Source organism: Lynx canadensis, chromosome A3, assembly GCF_007474595.2.
Source record: "Lynx canadensis isolate LIC74 chromosome A3, mLynCan4.pri.v2, whole genome shotgun sequence".
In the NCBI taxonomy this organism is placed as follows: domain Eukaryota; kingdom Metazoa; phylum Chordata; class Mammalia; order Carnivora; family Felidae; genus Lynx; species Lynx canadensis.
Window position 1 is genome coordinate 102,532,181 of NC_044305.1, and position 22,845 is coordinate 102,555,025.

The 22,845-nt window shown below is 36.2% G+C and overlaps 1 protein-coding gene across 1 annotated transcript in view; it reads right to left on the reverse strand.

The window, feature by feature from the left end:
- Window positions 1-22,845, reverse strand: part of ZC3H6 (zinc finger CCCH-type containing 6) — a 75,059-nt gene that overhangs the window by 27,274 nt on the left and 24,940 nt on the right. The window contains 5 exon segments of the mRNA XM_030311130.1: window positions 1,718-1,964; window positions 15,445-15,568; window positions 21,286-21,287; window positions 22,752-22,814; window positions 22,816-22,845. Coding sequence (XP_030166990.1) covers window positions 1,718-1,964; window positions 15,445-15,568; window positions 21,286-21,287; window positions 22,752-22,814; window positions 22,816-22,845 — 466 coding nt within the window.

Consider the following 22,845-nt stretch of genomic DNA (forward strand, 5'->3'; position numbering starts at 1 on the left):
GAGTCAAAGAAATTAAAAATTTTAAATAACATCAATTTTCACCTTTTCAAAGAATAGGGTTGGTAGGGATTTGGAGAAACTGGCATTTTCACACACTGGCATGCTGTTAAAAAATTGGTCTATCAACTTTTTGTAAATCAACCTTGGTATGTGGATTAAAATTCTTCAAATGCGTGGCTATATCTTTTGACTCAATTCTGCATTTCAGAATTTATTCTTAAAAAGTATTTGTGAAGATGTTTTCTGAGACATGTATAAATATGCATGGTTAATCACAGAATTAAAAAAAAAAAACCTGGGTGCAACTTAAATGTTAAGTAGCACTTAAATCTCAAGTGGTTACTGTTACACAAACCTAAGACTCTGTGAAACAAGTTATCGTATATCTATTTAATTGAATAGAATGCAGACATTAAAAGCTACTTGTTAGTGGAAGAATGAGATATACTTCATAGTTAAGGGAAAAAACAAGTTAAACAGCATGCATAGTTTTTTGTTAAAAATAACTGTCAGAAAGATTCTGGAAGAATGTACATCAAATATACTAATAGTCACTGTTTTGGGGTGTAGGGATTCAAATTGCTTTTGTTTTATCTTTGATCTTTGTTGGGTTATTGTTTCCACACACAGAAAAGGTTTTCTGCATTTGGCCATGTATTACTTTCATATTTCAGGGGGAGGAAATGAATGTCAAAAATAAAAGAATACTCAATTCTTTAACAGAGCAAACAGGAAGAACTTGAAAGGGAAAACCCCAGGTGGGAATGGATGAGCGAAACCTCTCTATGTTCCCTTATTCCCCAAGTGGAATGATTCCTGACACCACTATGTCTAGACTTCAGGAACAAACTTACTAATTACAATAGCATATGCACAGGCAAATTCTTTTCCTTTTTAGGTCAGCAAAGCCTGGATACATATTTTTCAAAGGAATTTTGCTAAGAAATCAAGAAAAAATAAAGTCATAAAAATTACCACATTTACTCTTAACTAATTCCTTTTTTCAACAATAATTAAAGTGTAGTAACATAGGGTTTGGGTGCTCACTGCTTGACTTCAGCCTCATCTTACTCCAGTTTTCATGAAGCAGATATTGAGTGGACAGTTCTTAAGGTTGATCTGACCCTTATGTGACCCACAGTTTCTATGGCAACTTGCCATGCTCTCTCCAGGCACCATGTGCCTCAATACAGCAGATGAATTGATGATCACTCCAGAAATTTCTTTAGTTTATGTTCTTATTTCCAATCTTGAAGAATATCCATAATCCTAAGTATAAGTACATTTGCACAGCAAAGATGATCACCATCTTTTAAAGTCTAATAAAAGAATAGCTTCCTAGAATTCTCTCCTTACAGGTCTAAAATATAAAGCAATGCATGGAGTAACAGAAACAACTGAAAAAGGTAGGCTATTTTTTCAGTAAACTGGTATTATACAAGGAAAGGGAAAAAAAGTAATGGGAAAATTGTTTTACATTTTTATATACTTTTAAAATATTAGGGTATCTTTCTAACTCAAATATTAAAATACTATGCAGATTAAAATATTTGTAGATGTTTGTCCTCAAAATCTAAAATTAAAGAAAAAAGAATTCGGGAACCACAGGAATAAGCCGATCTTGAGAAGGGACTAAGAAATTTAAGTTTTTACTCCATTGCTACCTGCTGTAATAAGGTTCCCATATTAAAACACAGCCCGACAATTTCACACTTACCTTGCTGAACTTTCATTCTTTGTTTTTTCCCTGGTTCTTTAGAAAATGATCCTAAAGCAGTCGTTGAGGTTTCTTTAGCTTGTCTGTATTGTTTCAGCTGACTGGCAAAATCTTCCTCTGTTTCCTGACTGTAGGTACCAAAGTTGTCATCACTGTAGGTACTGTACTCATCATATTCTTTACTTCTAAATTTTTTGTTATGTTGACTCTTCTTTGATGTCATGTAGCTTCCTGATAAATGTCCATGCTAAGTGAAAATAGACAATAGTTATCAGGATTTTTCAGCTATATAAATGAATTGATAGTAACACAGGACATCTTTTTTCCCCCCAGAAATCTGGAGAAAAAAAGGGGAAAGACAATTATAGTTCTGACTCTTGGCTAGTACTTGTCTATGACAGTATTTAAAACTAAGTTCAAAAAGCCAAGTGCTACTCTGGTATTATCAAACATTATAATTAATGTTCACAGATCCTTGCTGATGAGTGTGTTTTGTTCCCTTTTTGTTTTCCATGTCCAGTGTCTCCGTATTTGTACACAAAAGTATACTTAAAAATCCACACCATTATACATGAATTCCTTCTCTAAAAAGTTGAAAACATCTTTTGGAAAATATATGGGTACCTGGGTGGCTCAATAGGTTGGGTGTCTGACTCTCGATTTTCGGTCAGGTCATCATCTCACGGTTCGTGGGATAGAGTCCTTTGTCAGGCTCTGCACTGGCAGTGTGGAGCCTGCTTGGGATTCTATCTCTCCCTCTCTCTCTCTGCCCCTCCCCTGCTCACATGTGTCCTCCTCTCTCTTTCAGAATAAATGAACTCAAAAAAAAAAAAAAGAAAATAAGGAAAATACAGTAAAATAGCTTGAGGTAGGAGAAAATATATATTCTCCTAACATTGTCCCAAATGACAAGTTTAAGCATCTTATACTTAACAAAAAAACTGTATGTGTGGAAATTTTAGAAAAAGAATATTCTTATTTCTGAGGTCTAACAAGGATTTCTCTAAAACTTAAAAACATCTAGTGAATAAACTGCTGTTGGAAACTATTTACTATACTATACATGATTAATTTTATTTATATTTATTTTACTAAAAGCATATGAAAAATAAGAATACATTTTAGTCCTATAGTTTTATTTAATGGTATTCAATTCTACCTCTATTCACTAAAATACTTTTTATTAGTTCTATCATATCTTCTGTCAATCTTTTAAAAGAAAGGAAGAAAAGATGCACGTAATTGCAATTTGAGGATCTAGCAAAAACCGAGGCCATGATTCATCTCCAGCTTAGCACATTTAAAATATAATGCAAAAATACTGCCTACCCTGGCAGATTACCAACATGAGAATAGTGTTTTTAATAAAACATAGAGAAATATTAAGATCTTCAGTAATTATAAAATAGAAAAAAATAGTTAACTACAAATATCAAATCAATTAGCTCATCAATTTTAAATTTTGAAGACATTGTATTAGATTTCTGATTTGTTTTAAGTAGTATTTTTAAAATTTATAAAAAATTTATAAACTGGTCTCATTTAGCACTTCAGAAATTCAGAAGGGGATTAAGAATTGCAGCCAAGGGGTGCCTGGGTGGCTCAGTCGGTTAAGCGTCCGACTTCGGCTCAGGTCATGATCTCACGGTCCGTGAGTTCGAGCCCTGCGTCGGGCTCTGTGCTGACAGCTCAGAGCCTGAAGCCTGTTTCAGATTCTGTGTCTCCCTCTCTCTCTGCCCCTCCCCTGTTCATGCTCTGTCTCTCTCTGTCTCAAAAATAAATAAATGTTAAAAAAAAAAAAAATTAAAAAAAAAAAGAATTGCAGCCAAAGGGCAGTGTTTCTCAAATTTTTTATAAAAGTACTATGAAAATAATTGTTTAGATTAAGTTGAAGATTAATTTTTAGTTGAGCAGTGCTTATTTTTCCTTTTATTAAAAAATGTGATTCTATGACATACCAGACCAAATGGATTTCATAGATATATTCAGAACATTTTATCCTGAAACAGAATATACATTCTTTTTAAGTGCACACAGAGCACTCTCCAGAATAGATCACATATAAGCCACAAAACAAATCTCAACAAATTAAAAAAGATCAATGTGTCTTTTCTGACCACAAGACAATGAAACTAGAAATCAATCACAAGAAAACCTCTGGAAAGATCACAAATACCTAGAGGTTAAATAACATGCTACTAAACAATGAACAGGTTAACCAAGAAATCAAAGAAATAATAATAAAAAAAAAAAAACATAGAGACAATTGAAAATGAAAACACAATAGTCCAAAATCTTTGGGAGGCAGCAAAAGTGGTTCTAAGAGGGAAGTTTACAGCAATACAGGCTTACCTCAAGAAGCAAGAAAAATCTCAATAACCTAACCTTATGCCTCAAGAAGTTAGAAAAGGAAGAACAAATAAAATCTAAAACCAGCAGAAAGAAGGAAATAATAAAGATAAGGGAATAAGTGATATAGAAACTAAAAAACAACATATCAATGAAACCAGGAGCTGGTTCTTTGAAAAGCTAACAAAATTGATTAAATCTCTGGTCACTCATTTAAAAAAAAAAAAAAGAGGACTCTCATAAACAAAATCAGAAACAGAAGAGGAGAATAACAACCAACACCACAGAAACACAAACGACTGTAAGAGAATATTGTGAAAAATACATCAACAAACTAGACAACCTAGAAGAAATGGATAAATTCCTGGAAACATAGAACCTAACAAAACAATCAGGAGGAAACAGAAAATTGGGACAGACATATTATTAGCAATGAAATTCATTCAGTAATCAAAAAACTCCCAATAAACAAAAGTCCAGGGCCCAGATGGATTCACAGGTGAATTCTACCAAACATTTAAGGAAGAGTTAACACAACAGCCAAAGTATGGAAAGAGCCCAAATGTCCATCGATGGATGAATGGCTAAAGAAGATGTGGTATATATTTACAATGGAGTATTACTCGGCAGTCAGAAAAAATGAAATCTTGCCATTTGCAATGTGGATGGAACTAGAGGGTATTATTGCTAAGCGAAATTAGTCAGGCAGAGAAAGACAATTATCATATGACTTCACTCATATGAGGACTTTAAGACACAGAACAGGGGCCCCTGGGTGGCTCAGTCGACTGGGCCTCCGACTTAGGCTCAGGTCATGATCTCGTGGTTTATGGGTTTGAGCCGCACGTCGGGCTCTGGGCTGACAGCTCAGAGCCTGGAGCCTGCTTCAGATTCTGTGTCTCCCTCTCTCTCTGCCCCTCCCCCCTCACGCTCTGTCTCTGTCTCCTTCAAAAATAAATAAACATAAAAAAAATTTAAGACACAGATCAGATAAACACAAGGGAAGGGAAGCAAAAATAATATAAAAACAGGGAGGGGGACAAAACTTAAGAGACTCTTAAATATGGAGAACAAACAGAGGGTTACTGTTTGTGGAAGGGGGGATGGGCTAAATGGGTAAGGGGCATTAAGGAATCTACTCCTGAAATCATTGTTGCACTATATGCTAACTAACTTGGATATAAATTAAAAAAATAAAATTAAAATTAAAAAAATAAAATAAATTAGAGTTAATACCTACTCCTCTCAAACATCTCCAAAAAACAAAAGAGGAAAGAAAACTTACAAATTCATTGTATGAGGCCAGCATTACCCTGCTTCTAAAACCAGATAAAGACACAACCAAAAGAGAACCACAGGTATCTCTGATAAACACAGATGCAAAAATCCTCAATAAAATCTTAGCAAACTGAATTCAACAATGTTAAAAAAATCATTCATCACATTCAAGAGGGATTTATTCTTAGGATGCAAGGATAGTTCAATATTCATAAATCAATCAACATGATACATCACATCAGTAAGAGAAAGGAAAAAAATATGATCATTTCAATAGATGCAGGAAAAGCATTTGACATAAATACAATATCCATTCACGAAAAAATTCCTCAACAAAGCAGGTTTACAAGGAACATACCTCAACATAATAAAGTACTTATATGAAAACCCCACAGCGAACATATTCAGTGGGGAAAAACAGAGCTTTTCTGCTAAGGTCAGGAACGAGACAAGGATATCCACTCTCATCTCTTTTATTCAACATAGCACTGGAAGTCCTAGCCACAGCAATCAGACAAGAGAAAGGAATAAAAGGTATCTAAATTCGTAGGGAAGGAGTAAAACATTCACTATTTGCATATGACACAATACTATATAGAAAACCCTAAAGACCACTAAAAAACTACTAGAACTGATAAGTGAATTCAGTAAGATCATGGATACAAAATCAATGTACAAAAAGCGTTGCATTTCTATACACTAATGAAGCAGCAGAAAGAGAAATTAAGAAAACAATCCCATTTACAGTTGCACCAAAAATAATAAAATATCTAGGAATAAACTTAACCAAAGGGGTGAAAGATCTGTACTCTGAAAACTATAAAACACTGATAAAAGAAACTGAAGATGACACAAGCAAATGGAAAGACATTCCATGCTCATGGACTGGAAGAACAAATATTGTTAAAATGTCTATATTACCCAAGGCAACCTACACATTTAATACAATCCCTATCAAAATACCAACAGCATTTTTTACAGAACTAGGACAAACAATCCTAAGATCTGTATGGAACCACAAAGAACTCAAATAGGCCAAAGAAATCTTGAAAAAGAAAAACAAAACTGGAGGGGTGCCTGGGTGGCTCAGTTGAGTGAGCAACTCTTTGGCTCTGGTCATGATCCCAGGGTCGTGGGATCAAGCCCAGTGTCAGGCTCCGCACTGAGGATGGAGCCTGTTTGAAATTCTCTCCCTCCTCCTCTGTCCCTCTCCCACTCTTTCTCTCTCTCTCTCTGAAAAATAATTTTAAAAAAAGAAAAACATAACTGGAGGGATCACAATTCTAGACTTCAGCTTATATTACTAAGAAAGCTGTAGTAATCAAAACAGTATGGAACCAGCACAAAGGTAGACACATAGACCAATAAACAAAACAGAAAGCCCAGAAATAACCCCACAATTATATGATCAATTAATCTTCGACAAAGGAGGCAAGAATATTCAATAGGAAAAGTCTCTTCAACAAATGGTGTTGGGAAAACCGGAGAGCTACATGCCAAAGAATGAAATTGGACCACTTTCTTACACCATACACAAAAACAAACTCAAAATGGATTAAAGACCTAAATGTGAAACCTAAAACCATAAAAATCCTAGAAGAGAGCATAGGCAGTAATTTCTCTGACATTAGCCATAACATCTTTCTAGATCTGTCTCCTGAGGCAAGGGAAACAAAAGCAAAAATAAACTACTGGGACTACATCAAAATACAAAGTTTCTACACAGCAAACAATCAACAAAACTGTTGAGTATTTCTTTTTTTTTTTAATTTTTTTTAATGTTTATTTATTTTTGAGAGAGACAGAGACACAGAGCATAAGCGGGGGATGGGCAGAGACAGAGGGACACAGAAGCTGAAGCAGGCTCCAGGCTTTGAGCTGCCAGCACAGAGCCGGACGTGGGGTTCAAACTCACAAACTGTGAGACCAAGACCTGAGCTGAAGTTGGACGCTTAACCAACTGAGCTACCCAGGCGCCCCAACTGTTGAATATTTCCAAAAGATAAATCTAACTGCAAATGATGAAATTTAGGTATCACATCAGTGTTTGATATATTAAATGGATTTAAAACCTTTGTCATTAAGCACAAAAATAATTCTAGCTATTAAAATATTCTGAGAAATGGCAGCTCCATTTACTCCAAAATCAATAGACACACTGAATATACAGATATATTGACCTAACTAGATAAAATTATTAACTAGAGTATAATCCTTTTTAAATTTTAAAAGATATTATAATAAACATCATTTATTCAATAGTTATTGAGCAACCTCAACTATAAAGAAGGCAACAGAATAATGAAAGGCAATAGAAAGAACTCTAACACAGTATTTTTTTTTCTAAGCCTATAAGAAATTAGGAACACCAAATTAGGAAAAAGAATACAGCTCTGTCTACAGAGCTGTATTCTTTTTCCTAATTTGGTGTTCCTAATTTCTTGTAACAGACCAGCAGAAACCAGAACTCAGAAAGTCTAGGGTTTTTCAGATAGGTGCACAATGATCTGAATACTCCCCAGTGTTCCTGAGAGCATCGTGATTTTTCTAGCATAAAATGCGATTTATACTGAAGACTTTGTTCAGATAACACAACATGCCTAAGAAAAATATAAAGTATATCCTATTGTTTAAATTTTTTTCTATTTAAAACACTTCAAATAATTTTTGCACTTAAAGAGATAGATGTCACAAAATTTGTATGTGAAAGCTCTAACCCCCAATACCTCAGAATGTGAGTGTATTTGAAGACAGGGCATTGAAAGAGGTGATGAAGTTAAAATGAAGTTGCTAGGGTGGCCCTGATCCAATCTTACTGGTGTCCTTAGAAGAGGAAATTTGGACACACAGAGATAACAGGGGTGTACATGCACAGCAGAATGACCATGCATGGCATCAAGAAGGTGGCCATCAATAAGCAAGGAAGAGAGGCTAAACTGATCTATCTCTTATGGTCCTCAGAGAAAACCAACCCTGCTGACACCTTGCTCTGGCACTTCTAGCCTCCAGATTACTAGAAAATAAACTTCTGCTATTTAAACCACTAGTCTGGGATATTTTGTTATGACAGTGGTGGCAAACAAATATATGCTGTATGATTTTCAAAGACTTGAAATTTGTGGCATAGGCCTACAAGAGGTTCACTTTAGACCCAAAGACATCTGCAGATTGAAAGTAAGGGGATAGAGAACCATCTATCATGCTAATGGACTTCAAAAGAAAGCTGGAGTAGCCGTACTTCTATCAGATACCTAGACTTTATTTATTTATTTTTTTTTTAAAAAAAAATTTTTTTAACGTTTATTTATTTTGAGAGAGAGAGACAGAGCACAAGCAGGGGAGGGGCAGAGAGAGAGAGAGAGGGAGACACAGAATCTGGAACAGGCTCCAGGATCCGAGCTGTCAGCACAGAGCCCGATGCAGGGCTTGAACCTACAAATCACAAGATCATGACCTGAGCCAAAGTCCGACGCTTAACCAACTGAGCTACCCAGGCACCATAACAACCTAGACTTTAAAACAAAAACTGTAACAAGAGATGAAGAAGGGCACTATATTGTAATTAAGGGGTTTATTCACCAAGAAAATCTAACAATTGTAAATACTTATGCCCCCAACTCGAACAACCCAATATACTAATCAATTAGTCACAAACATAAAGAAACACACTGATAATAATACCATTATGGTAGAGGACTTTAACACCCCACTTACAACAATGGACAGATCATCTAAGCAGAAAATCAACATGGAAACTATAGCTTTGAATGATACACTGGACCAGGTGGACTTAACAGATATATTCAGAACATTTCATCCTAAAGCAGCAGAACACACATTCTTCTTGAGTGCACATGGAACATTCTCCAACAGATCACATACTGGGTCACAAATCAGCCCTCAACAAGTACAAAAAGATTAATACTGTGCCATGCATATTTTCAGACTACAACACTATGAAACTTGAAATCAACCACAAGAAAAAATTTGGAAATACCACAAATACTTGGAAACTAAAGAATATCCTACTAAAGAATGAGTGGGTTAACCAAGAAATTAAAGAGGAAATTAAAGAGTACATAGAAGTCAATGAAAATGAATACATGATAGTCCAAAACCTCTGGGATGCAGCAAAGGAGGTCATAAGAAGGAAGTATATAGCAATCCAGGCCTTCCTAAAGAAGGATGAAATGTCTTGAATACACAACGTAACCTTACACCTAAAGGAGGTGGAAAATAATAGGAAATAAAGCCCCAAACCAGCAAAGAAGGGAAATAATAAAGGTTAGAGCAGAAAACAATGATATTGAAATTAAAAAAAAAAAAAACAGTAGAAAGATAAATGAAATCAGGAGCTGGTTCTCTGAAAGAATTAACAAAAATTGATAAACCCCTAGTCAGATATATCTAAAAGAAAAAGGAAAGGACCCAAATACATAAAATCAAGAATGAAAAAGGAGAGATCAAAACCAACACTGCAGAAATACAAATGAAAATAAGAGAATATTATAACCAATTATATGCCAATGAATTGGGCAATCTGGAAGAAATGGACAAATTTCTAGAAACATATAAACTATGAAAACTGAAACAGGAAGAAACAGAAAACTTAAACAGACTCATAACCAGTAAAGAAATTGAATCGGTAATCAACATTCTCCCAAGAAACAAGAGTTCAAGGCCATGGCTTTCCAGGGAAATTCTACCAAACATCTGAGAGTTAACATCTATTCTTTTGCAGTTGTTCCAAAAAAAGAAATGGAAGGAAAACTTGCAAACTCATTCTATGGAATCTATTTGATTCCAAAACCAGACAAAGACCCCACTAAAAAGAAGAACTACAGACCAATTTCCCCGATGAACATGTATGTAAAAATTCTCAACAAGATACTAGCAAACCTAATCCAACAATACACTAAAAGAATTATTTACCACAATTAAGTGGAATTTATTCCTGGGATGCAGGGCTGGTTCAATATCTGCAAATCAATGTGATAAATCACATTAATAAAAGAAAGAATAAGAACCACATGATCCTCTCAGTAGATGCAGAAAAAGCATTTGACAAAATACAGCATCCTTTCTTGATAAAAACCCTCAAGAAAGTAGGGACAGAGGGAACACACCTCTAGATCATAAAGGCCATATCCAAAAGACCCACAGCTAATATCATCCTCAATGGGGAAAAACAGAGCTTTCCTCCTTAAGTCAGGAACACGACAGGGATGTCCACTCTCACCACTGTTATACAAGATAGTGTTGTCCTAGCCTCAGCAATCAGACAACAAAAAGAAATAAAAGACATCCAAATTGGCAAGTAAGAAATCAGACTTTCACTCTTTGACACAACATGATACTGTATGTGGAAAACCTAAAAGACTCCACCAAAAACTGCTAAAACTGATACGTGAATTCAGCAAAGTCGCAGGATATAAAGTCAGCGTACAGAAATTGGTTGCATTTCTATACACAAAGAATGAATCAGCAGAAAGAGAAATCAAGGAATCTATCCCATTTACAATTGCACCAAAACACATAAAATACCTAGGAATAAACCTAACTGAAGAGGTAAAAGATCTGTTTATGGAAAACTATAAAAAGCTTATGAAAGAAATTGAAGACAGAAAAATAGAAAAACATTCTATGCTCATGGATTAGAAGAACAAATACTGTTACAATGTCAATACTACCCAAACCAATCTACATATTCAATACAATCCCTATCAAAATAACACCAACGTTCTTCACAGAGCTAGAACAAACAATTCTAAAACTTGTATGGAACCAGAAAAGACCCTGAACAGCCAAAGTAATGTTGAAAAAGAAAACCAAAGCTGGAGGCATCACATTCTGAACTTTAAGCTATATTACAAAGTTGTAATCATCAAAACAGTATGGTACTGGCACAAAAACAGACACATAGATCAATAGAACAGAACAGACAATCCAGAAGTGGACCCATTAATGTATGGCCAACTAATCTTTGACAAAGCAGGAAAGAATATCCAATGAAAAACAGGCTCTTCAGCAAATGGTGCTGGGAAAACTGGACAGCGACATGCAGAAGAATGAACCTGGACCGCTTTCTTACACTATACACAAAAATAAACTCAAAATGGATGAAAGACCTAAATGTAGACAGGAAACCATCAAAACCCTAGAAGACAAAATAGGCAGCGACCTCTTTGATCTTGGCCGCAGCAATTTCTTACTTGACACGTCTCTGGAGGCAAGGTAAACAAAAGCAAAAATGAACTATTGGGACTTCATCAAGATAAAAAATCTGCAGAGTGAAGGAAACAACCAACAAAACTAAAAGGCAACTGACGGAATGGGAGAAGATATTTGCAAATGACATATACAATAAAGGCTTAGTATCCAAAATCTGTAAAGAACTTATCAAACTCAAAACCCAAAAAACAAATAATCCAGGGAAGAAATGGACAAAAGACTTGAACAGACACTTTTCAAAAGAAGACATCCAGATGGCTAATAGACACATAAAAAGATGCTCAACATCACTCACCATCAAGGAAATACAAATCAAAACTATAATGAAATACCACCTCATACCTGTCAGAATGGCTAAAATGAACAACTCAGGAAACAACAGATGTTGGCAAGGATGTGGAGAAAGAGGATCTCTTTTGCACTGCTGGTGGGAATGTAAACTGGTGCAGCCACTCTGGAGAACAGTATGGAGGTTAGTCAAAAAATTTAAAATAGGGCTTCCCTACGACCCAACAATTGCACTACTAGGTATTTATCCAAAGGATACAAAAATGCTGATTCCAAAGGGCACATGCACCCCAATGTTTATAGCGGTGCTATTGACAATCGCCAAATTATGGAAAGAGCCCAAATATCCACTGAATGATAAATGGATAAAGAAGATGTGGTATATACATACAATGGAATATTACTCAGCCATCAAAAAGAATGAAATCTTGCTATTTGCAACAATGCGGATGGAACTAGAGTGTATTATGCTACGCAAAATAAGTCAGAGAAAGATAAATATATGATTTCATTCATATAAGGAATTTAAAAAACAAAACAGATGAACATAGGGGAAGGGAAGAAAAAATAAAAACAGAGAAGGAGGCAAACCATAAGGGACTCTTAAATACAGAGAATTGACGGTTGCTGGAGGGGTGTTGGTGGGGGGGGATAGGCTAAATGAGTGATGGACATCAAGGAGGGCATTTGTTGGGATGACCACTGGGTGTTACGTGTAAGTAATAAGCCACTAAATTCTACTCCTGAAACCATTACCACACTATATGTTAGTTAACTAGCTTGGATTTAAATATAATTAGAAAATAAAATAAAATAATATCTGCAGCATGTCTATTCATGTCTCTTTTTCCATACTGAAAATATAAAATATTTTTTCAAAATATCAGAAATCAAAGAATAAAACTGAAAATTGCATTTCTCTCCTTAAAGGCAATACCTCAAAACCACAACAAGAATGCCACTTCAAGGAAGAGCAAATATTGTTAAAATGTCGATACTACCCAAAGCCATCTACATATTCAATGCAATCGCTATCAAAATAACACCAGCATTCTTCACAAAGCTAGAACAAATAATCCTAAAATTTGTATGGAACCAGAAAAGACCCTGAATAGCCAAAGCAATCTTGAAAAAGAAAACCAAAGCAGGAGGCATCACAATCCCAAACTTGAAGCTATACTACAAAGCTGTAATCATTAAGACAGTATGGTACAGGCACAAGAACAGACACTGAGATCAATGGAACAGAATAGAGAACCCAGAAATGGACTCACAAACATATGGTCAACTAATCTTTGACAAAGCAGGAAAGAATATCCAATGGAATAAAGACAGTCTCTTCAGCAAGTGGTGCTGGGAAAACTGGACAGCAACATGCAGAAGAATGAACCTGAACAACTTTCTTACACCATACGCAAAAATAAACTCAAAATGGATGAAAGACCTAAATGTAAGACAGGGCGCGTCAAAATCCTCTAAGAGAACACAGGCAAAAACCTCTTTGATCTTGACTGCAGCAACTTCTTACTCAACACGTCTCTGGAGGCAAGGGAAACAAAAGCAAAAATGAACTACTGGGATCTCATCAAAATAAAAACTTCCACACAGAGAAGGAAACAATCAGCAAAACTAAAAGGCAACCAAAGGAATGGGAGAAGATATTTGCAAATGACATATCAGATAAAGGGTTAGTATCCAGGTTCTGTAAAGAACTTATCAAACTCAACACCCAAAAAACAAAGAATCCAGTGAAGAAATGGGCAAAAGACATGAATAGACACTTCTCCAAAGAAGACATCCAGATGGCCAACTGACACATGAAAAAATGCTCAACACCACTCATCATCAGGGAAATGCAAATCAAAACCACAATGAGATACCACCTCACACCTGTCAGAATGGCTAACATTAACAACTCAGGCAACAACAGATGTTGGCAAGGATGCGGACAAAGAAGATCTCTTTTGCACTACTGGTAGGAATGCAAACTGGTGCAGCCACTCTGGAAAACAGTATGGAGGTTCCTCAAGAAATTAAAAATAGAACTACCCTACAACCCAGCAATTGTATAAATTGGATAAAGCAATTGGATAAATACTAGGTATTTATCCACGGGATACAGGTGTGCTGTTTCAAAGGGACATATGCACCCCAATGTTTATAGCAGCACTATCAACAATAGCCAAAGTATGGAAAGAGCCCAAATGTCCATCGATGGATGAATGTATAAAGAAAATGTGGTATATGTATATATATATACATATATATATATATAATGGAGTATTACTCAGCAATGAAAAAGAATGAAATCTTGCCATTTGCAACTACGTGGATGGAACTGGAGGGCATTATGCTAAGTGAAATTAGTCAGAGAAAGACAAATATCATATGACTTCACTCATATGAGGACTTTAAGAGACAAAACAGATGAACATAAGAGAAGGGAAACAAAAAGAACATAAAAACAGGGAGGGGGACAAAACAGAAGAGACTTACTGGAGGGGCTGTGGGAGGGGCGATGGGCTGGGTAAGGGGCACTAAGGAATCTACTCCTGAAATCATTGTTGCACTATATGCTAATTTGGATGTAAATTAAAAAAAAAAAAAAGAAGAAGAAGTAAAAAGTAACTACCAACAACAACAAAAAGAATGCCACTTCACACGTGTTAAGATGGCTATTATAAAACAAACAACAAAAAAAAAAAAAAAAAGAAGAGGAGAAGAAAACCTAAAGCAAAACAAAATAAAACAGAAAACCCAGAAAATAATGAGTTTGGCAAGGATGTGGAGAAACTGGAAAATCCCATGCATTGTGGTGGAAATGTTAAACAGTGCAGCCATTCTGGGAAACAGTTTGGTGGTTCCTCAGCAAATTAAACATAGAATTAGTATATGATCTAGTAATCCCACTCTTAGGTATACAGTCCAACAGTCAACAGTCAAAAGGTGGGAGAAATTCATGTGTCCATCAACAGAGGAACAAACAAGATATGGTATATCCATACAATCGTATATTATCCAGCCTTAAAAAATGAAATTCTGATACATGCTAGATGAACCTTTAAAAAATTATGATGGGGTGCCTGGGTGGCTCAGTCAGTTGGGCGTCCGACTTCGGCTTAGGCCATGTTCTCACAGTTCGAGGTTTGAACCCCACATCGGGGCTCTGTACTGACAACTCAGAGCCCGGAGCTTGCTCTGATTCTGTGTCTGCCTCTCTCTGCCCTCCCCCACTCCTGCTCTGTCTCACTCTCATCAAAAATAAAGAACATAAAAAAAATTTTTTTAATTATGATAACTGAAGTTGGACACAAAAAGACATATACAGTATGACTGCACCTATATGCCTACAAAGTAGGCAAATTCATAAAGACAGAAAGTAGAGGAAAGGGGGAAGTGAGATGTTCTCATTTAATGGTAACAGCTTCTGTTTGGGATGATGAAAAGTTCTGGAAATGGATAGTGGTGATGGTTGTACAACATTGTGATATACTTAATGCTACTGATTGTATACCTGAAAAATGGTTAAAATCGTAAATTTTATGTTATGTATATTTGAACCACATTTTTAAAAAGCATACCTGAGAAAATGGAATGTCATAATCCCTGTAGAAACCAGCTCTTTTTTTGTGGGAACTTTCTGTATGTTCAACATCTGAATCGAGGCTGTAGTCTGAACTATCATCACTAGACGGAGAATTAATGCTAAAAGGGAAAACACAATTATGTTACATTTGCAAAAGGAAGAACATTTAACTAGTAACTAGTAACTATTAACTTTTCAGCCAGAAGTGCCAACCATATGACAGTATTAGCCTAGTAGGTTCTGAAGTATTCACTGAAAAAATCCTTGCTCTACTACAGGCCACCACCACCCCAACTTCTCTAAAAATTTTCTGAGGAAAAGTGTATCTTCCCCTCTTCTTAGGGACTTAAGAGCAACATTATCATCATCATCCCTGTGATCCAAGGACCTGTGCTCCACTATGCTTAAAGTGATCTTAAAGTTAATCTCTAAAGAATAAAACTAGATCCTCAAAGAGGAACACAGAACATGAGTAGAGTATGAATTGATTTATTTTTACCTAAAATGGCTTTAGAATTCTTACTCTTTTGTGTAAGTACCCTAAAACTAAAAGATACCAAAACATTCCAAACTATAAATATGAACTAAATCCACCCCCAAAAATTGAACAAAGTGAAATGGAAACCAGAAGGGAACTGATAATGATGAGCAGATATCAAGAGTCAGCTTTTAAATATGTGTGCATTTCTTTAAAAAAGTCACCAAATCTCGTGTAGTCAAGTAATTATCTTCTCAGGTTAAGCATTCTTTTAAAGAATTCTTAAAAGTTCTTATCAGTGAAGATCTCAGTAAAATTAGGTGAACTACATTGAACTCGGATGCTTTTACAATAGAAGGATCTGTTTTCCTCTACCCCACGCTTTTTTTTTTTTTTTTTAATGTTTGTTTTGAGAGATCGAGACAGAGCATGAGCAGGGGAGGAGCAGAAAGAGACCAAGAACACATAATCCGAAGCAGGCTCCAGGCTCTCAGCTGTCAGCACAGAACCCCATGCAGGGCTCGAACTCACAAGCCATGAGATCATGACCTGAGCAAAGTCGGACATTAGACCAACTGAGCCACCCAGTGCCCATCCTTTACCCTTTAATTCTTAAAGGTTCTTTAAGAAAAACAAACTTTTCCTCCACTTTGTTCTTAAATGTTTTCAGGTTTTGTTTTGTGGTAGTGCTATTTCTGTTTTTTGCTGATTTGATAGGTGATACGAAGCAATCTTTTCATAATTATGCTATGAAATCCTTCAAACTTAACTATCCTACTATTGTTAATTAGGGCTTGAAATAATTATTGCCCATTTAAAATTTTTTGTTAATGTTTATTTATTTTGAGACACACATGAGCAGGGAAGGGGCAGAGAGAGAGGGAGACACAGAAGGTGAAGCAGGCTCCAAGCTCCGAGCTGTCAGCACAGAGCCCGACGTGGGGCTTGAACCGCGAACCACGAGATCATGACCTGAGCCGAATTCGGACGCTTAAACCGACTGAGCCACCCAGGTTCCCCAATTAGTGTCCATTTAAAAGCCAAGTTTGCTAAGTCACTAGCAGAAGTCAGCTCCAGTTCCAAGGAAAACCTTTCAGTTGAAGATCGCAGAAGGGATAAAACTTGATTAAGAAGAAACTCAGGGGCACCTGGCTGGCTCAGTTGGTGGAGCATGTGACTCTCAATCTCAGGGTTGTGAGTTCAAGCTCCACGTTGAATATAGAAAATACTTAAAAATAAAATCTTAAAAAAAAAACAAAAACAGAAACAGCTCAGACGAAGACAGTGCTTCAGGAAAAACCACCAGGGAAAAGAAGGTTCTGCTTAAGGGAGAAGTTTCTTCAGGCTACTCCAAAAAAGTGAGGCTAAAAAACATATTGACTTTAAGAAGACTATTATCAAAAAATATATACATGTGGCTCATATATAGTAATAAGTAATTATTACCTGAAATTAGCAACTTGACTACATTAAAAATAGGTAGTAAGTACAATATATCAGAAAAGATGGTGTATCACTTCTGAGATTATGTCATAAAAAAGACTATAATTTTCATCTTGGATGCTTTCTCTTGTTCTCTCTCACTCTTGGTCACCTGCCTTGGGGAAGCCAGCTGACATCAATGAGGACACTGAGGCAGCCTGTAGAGAAGTCCACATGGTGAGGAACTGATGAGGCCCGCCAAGAGCCAAGTGAGTGACCACGGAACAGGATCCTACCTCTGTCGAGCCAGCCATGAAATGACTGAAACCTCATGAGAAAAGGTGAGCCAGAATCACCTGGTTTAACTGCATCCAGTTTCCTGACTGACAAAAACTGGGAGATAAATCTCTGTTCTTTTAAACTTCTAAGTTTGGGGTAATATGCTGTTCAGCAATAGTTAACTAATAAGATACTGGTGTCTGGAAATGCTGTGCTTCCATAACAAGTATCTAAAGGCAGGAGGGATTTGCAACCACACAGTGGATGGATATTGGAACGACTTTAAGGAGAGCCTTAGTAAAAGTCTAAATTGCCTTGAATGAGCGGTGCCTGGCTGGCTCAGTTGGAGTAGGCAACTCTTGACCTCTGTGTCATGAGTTTGAGCCCCACGTAGGGGATAGAGATTACAAAATAATAATAATGATAATAATAACAATAACAATACATAAACTGCCTTGAATGATTGTTAGCAAAATTTTGGACTTTGAGGCAACTTAAAGGAAAGTGAGAGATAGCTTATTAAAACTGGAAAAAGGGACATTCTTGTTATGCAGCAGCAGAAAGTTGAACAACACAGCTGCATTCAATAACATGCAAAGTAGAAAATGTTATCTAATGAACTAAGTGACCTAGTTATGATTTTTGAGCACAATGTTGAGGGGTTCCTGGGTAGTTCAGTTGGGTAAGAGTCCAACTCTTTTTGGGTCAGGTCATGATCTCACAGCTTGTGAGATGGAGCTCTGCACTGGCAGTGCAGAGCCTGCTTGGGATTCTGTCTCTTCTTTCTCTCCCTCTCTCTGCCCCCTAACTCGTCCTTGCTCTTTCTCACAAAATAAACTTTTTTTAAAAAGTTTATTTTTTGAGGGGCGCCTGGGTGGCGCAGTCGGTTAAGCGTCCGACTTCAGCCAGGTCACGATCTCACGGTCTGTGAGTTCGAGCCCCGCGTCGGGCTCTGGGCTGATGGCTCAGAGCCTGGAGCCTGTTTCCGATTCTGTGTCTCCCTCTCTCTCTGCCCCTCCCCCGCTCATGCTCTGTCTCTGTCTGTCCCAAAAATAAATAAAAACGTTGAAAAAAAAATTTTTTAAAGTTTATTTTTTGAAATGAAAATGATTTTAAAGCAAAATATTGAAAGTAACTATCTGTCAAAGAAAATAGATAAATGAAAGGCTGTTAAAAAGGAGATGAAACTTGTTAGTTTTGAAAGTTCTTAGCTTCAACAGAGTGAGTTTTAGTTTTGCTTTTCCCTTTTTTCTTTTCATTCTCTTTTTTCTTAGGAAGGCTCTATGCACAATGTGAGGCTTGAACTCAGATTCTGAGATCAAGAGTTGCATGCTCCACCGACTGAGCCAGCCAGGCAATCCCCCCTTTTTTCTAGATTAGTCTGGCCGAAGATTTATACATATATTGTTGATCTTTTTTTCGTAACTACTGACTTTTCATTCTAATTCATTAAGTTCTGCTTGTAACTTTATCAAAAGTCCTTCTTTTTGTTTCTTTTGTTTTGATTTGCCACTTTTCTAGCCTTTAATACTATAATACTATAATTTTCTCCTGATAACTGCTTTAGACATATTCCACTAGTACTTACATATCAAGAGTTCTCATTATTTTCATGAAATTCTGCAGTTTTAATCTGTTTTCCCTATATTCCACAAGCTATTTATAGTAGGTATTTGAATTATAAAGTAAAAAAGGCATTTGTTTTGACTTTATTAGTAATGTCTAGTTTTATTGTATTGTGGTTTGATGTTGCTCTTTGTAACATTTCCACTCTATCAAAGTAATTGGAGCTTGTAAGGCATACTATGTGGCCATATAATGAGAGGATGATGTGTTCTCAGGATTCAGAGCTTACAACTTATTTATAATCTCTCTTTAACATCCTTACCACCTTTTCATCCACTTGATTGATCTAAGAAAGGCATATTGGTGTATCTCCTGTTATTACTATATTCCTATTTCTTCTTGTAGCTCCCATAGTTCCTGCTTTTCAGAAGTTGCTTTTTGGGGGGATATAAAATATTAACAACTTATATTTCATTATGAGTTATAAACTTTAACATCATAAAATGTTCTTCTTTGTTTCTTTCAATTCTTTTTGACCTAAATTTGACTATCTCAGATATCAACATTATGACTTCTGCCTTCTTTCTTTGCATTTGCCTCGCATGTCTTTACCCATTTTTAAAATCTTTTTCTTGTACACAGAGTTGGATTTTGCATTGTTGGGGTATTTAGAAAAGTTTATATTTTTGTCTCAATTATTTTTTTCATACAGTCTTTTTCCAATAACCTTACTTCCTGTCCCTTCTTTGCATACTGTTTCTTTTTTTTTAAGTTTATTTATGTATTGAGAGAGAGCGAGCACACACGCAGGGGAGGGGCAGAGAGAAGGATAGACAGAATCCCAAGCAGACTCTGTGCCATCAGACCAGAACTCAGGAACTGTGAGATCATGACCTAAGCCGAGATCAAGAGCTGGATGCTTAACCAACTGTGCCACCCAGGTGCACATACTGTTTCTTTACCAACAGGACCAATACTGAAGTTTGGCAGTAACCTCTTCTCCTTTCTTTTATTCCCAGGATAATAATTTGAAGCAACATCCTTTTACTCTCTGTTAATAACTATAAGGCAATCAGTAACCTTATTCTTCTTGCCATATACTCTTCTGCTTTTCCTGATATTTTTTTATAGTTGTAATGTACAGATACATAATATACTGCTCTTATGTCCATCATTTAGTCTTAATTTTATAAGGAAATATATGCACGTATATAGATCCCTCTCTTTCAACTAGTCATTTTGGTTATCTAAACTTGCTCTCTAGTAGAGTCTGTAGGAAGGCTCATGATAACAATACTTCCTAAGTTCTACCATATATAGTTTTTCTGAGGACTATATATCTGGAGGTCAGTATTTAGCTGGATATAAAATTCTTGAAACCAATTCTTATTTAATATGGCATTCCATCATCTTTTGGCATAAAATACTGATATCAAAAATTTCTATATAAATCTGATTTTCTTAGGGGCACCTGGGTGGCTCAGTCAGTTGAGCATCTGACTCTTGATTTCAGCTTAGGTCATGATCCCAGGGTCGTGGTATCAAGTCGGGCTCCTCGCTGAGCATGGAGCCTGCTTAAGATTCTCTCTCTCTCTCTCTCTCTCTCTCTCTCTCTCTCTCTCTCTGTCCCCTCAACTGCTTGAGCTTTCTCTCTCTAAAATAAATAATTTTTTTTAATCTGATTTTCTTTTCCTAATAAGGGACTTGGTCTTTTTTGCCTAGATGACCAAAGGATGTGTCCTCCAAATTGTATTTATGCTGTTTGATCATAGCTTTATATTGCTTTCTTAATTTTTTTATCATTTTGTAAATTAGGTTAAATATTTTATATGTTTTGTGGGAATTCTTTCTCTTTTGGAAGAATATTCTGTCCATTATTCACCCTTTTTTTTAAATAGTAACTTACATGGAATGTGATCATGGCTTTATCTTGTTCTCTAGGGTTATTTGTTCTGTTGTTGCATGAAGTATTAATAAATAGGCTATGTATCCCCTGAGATATGCGTCCCTTGCTTCTTTCCCTCATTTTTTTAAATCTATTTCTTTCCTTGCCTGGTCCTAATATACTTGTCCTCTTAATTTAGATTCTACTGCTAGCAGTTATGTTCTCAGTATAGGATTCTGTCCGAGAGAGGGATTTGGTTGATCAGTAATAGGAGTTCATCAGGCCCAGACCATTCAAGCATCATTGAAATTCATGTGATCACCTTACACTCACATGTGAATTGGAACTAGTAAAGCCCCCTCTCACTTTCTGCTGCTGTTCTCAGTTTGGCCTATGGACTTTTCATGTTGAGTGGCAAGGGGATCCCTCCATTTGAGGTAAGATGGCAATTAGTTTTCTAGAGGTCGCATTACCTTCCCTCTGCTTCAGTATGCAAAGTTGCTGATTTAATATACTGGTCTTGTTGCTGTCTGTAGTTTGGCCTTAACCATTTGTATTTTTAAGGTTTGTAGGGTAACTTGTTTCTTTCATTTTTTTAAATGTTTATTTATTTATTTTGAGAGAGAAAGAGAGAGAGCAAGATCGCACTTGTGAGCAGGGGAGGGGCAGAGAGAGACAGAAAGAGAGAGACAGAGACAGAGAGAGAGACAGAGAGAATCCCAATCAGGCTCCACACTACCAGCACAGAGCCCAGTGCAGGGCTTGATCTCACAAGCCATGATAATGACTTGAGCCAAAATCAAGAATTGGATGTTTAACCGACTGAGCCACCCAGGTGCCCCAGATTTTGCTATCGTTATTGCTCTGTTTTATGGGGGGAATTTCAAAAGCTACCCCACTACAGCTGCCAACTTTTCCCTGAGTTCTCATCAGCATAGATATCCTTTCTTTCCTATCCCAAACTACATTATTTTCTATCCAGCACCCTACTCTTTTTTCTTGATCATATTTTCATTTGTTTATTGCCTTCTCCTTCCACTTTTAATGTAATCTGTTAGAGACTGTTTCACTCATTACTGTAACTCTAACACAGAGCACAGAGATTTCCATAGCAAGCACACAATAATACATATGAATGAATAAATAAATAAATGGATGGCAATGCCAATGCTGCTAATTTAGATCTGTAGAGAATAAAACTTTCTTAACCTTTTATCATCAGTTAAAAAGATTTATTTTAACTTGCATTAAAAGTTACCTTGATTAATTTTTAAATCTTTGAGATAATTCATATAATCTTTGTGTTTAGAAAATGTATTACTCACATAAATAAAAGTAATCAATAAGTTTTATAATAAAATAAGCAATGATTGGGGCACCTGGGTGGCTCAGTCAGTTAAGCATCCGACTTTGGCTCAGGTCATGATCTCATGGTTGGTGGGTTCAAGCCCCACGTCGGGCTCTGTGCTGACAGCTCAGAGCCTGGAGCCTGCTTCACATTCTGTGTCTCCCTCTCTCTCTGCCCCTCCCCCACTCATGCTCTCTCTCAAAAATAAACATCAAAAAAAATTTTTTTAATAAAAAAATAAGCAATGATTTATACTTTCTAATTTCCAGTATTTTATATTTCACAAAAATTTACTAAAAGAATTAAAAGTAGATTTCAACTAACCTTATGTTTTTCACGTTTTCTCCTTTTGGATTTTTTCTTCTCTCTTTCTTTCTTGTGTTTTTTTCCTTGATTTTCTATAGGCTTTCTCAGTTTT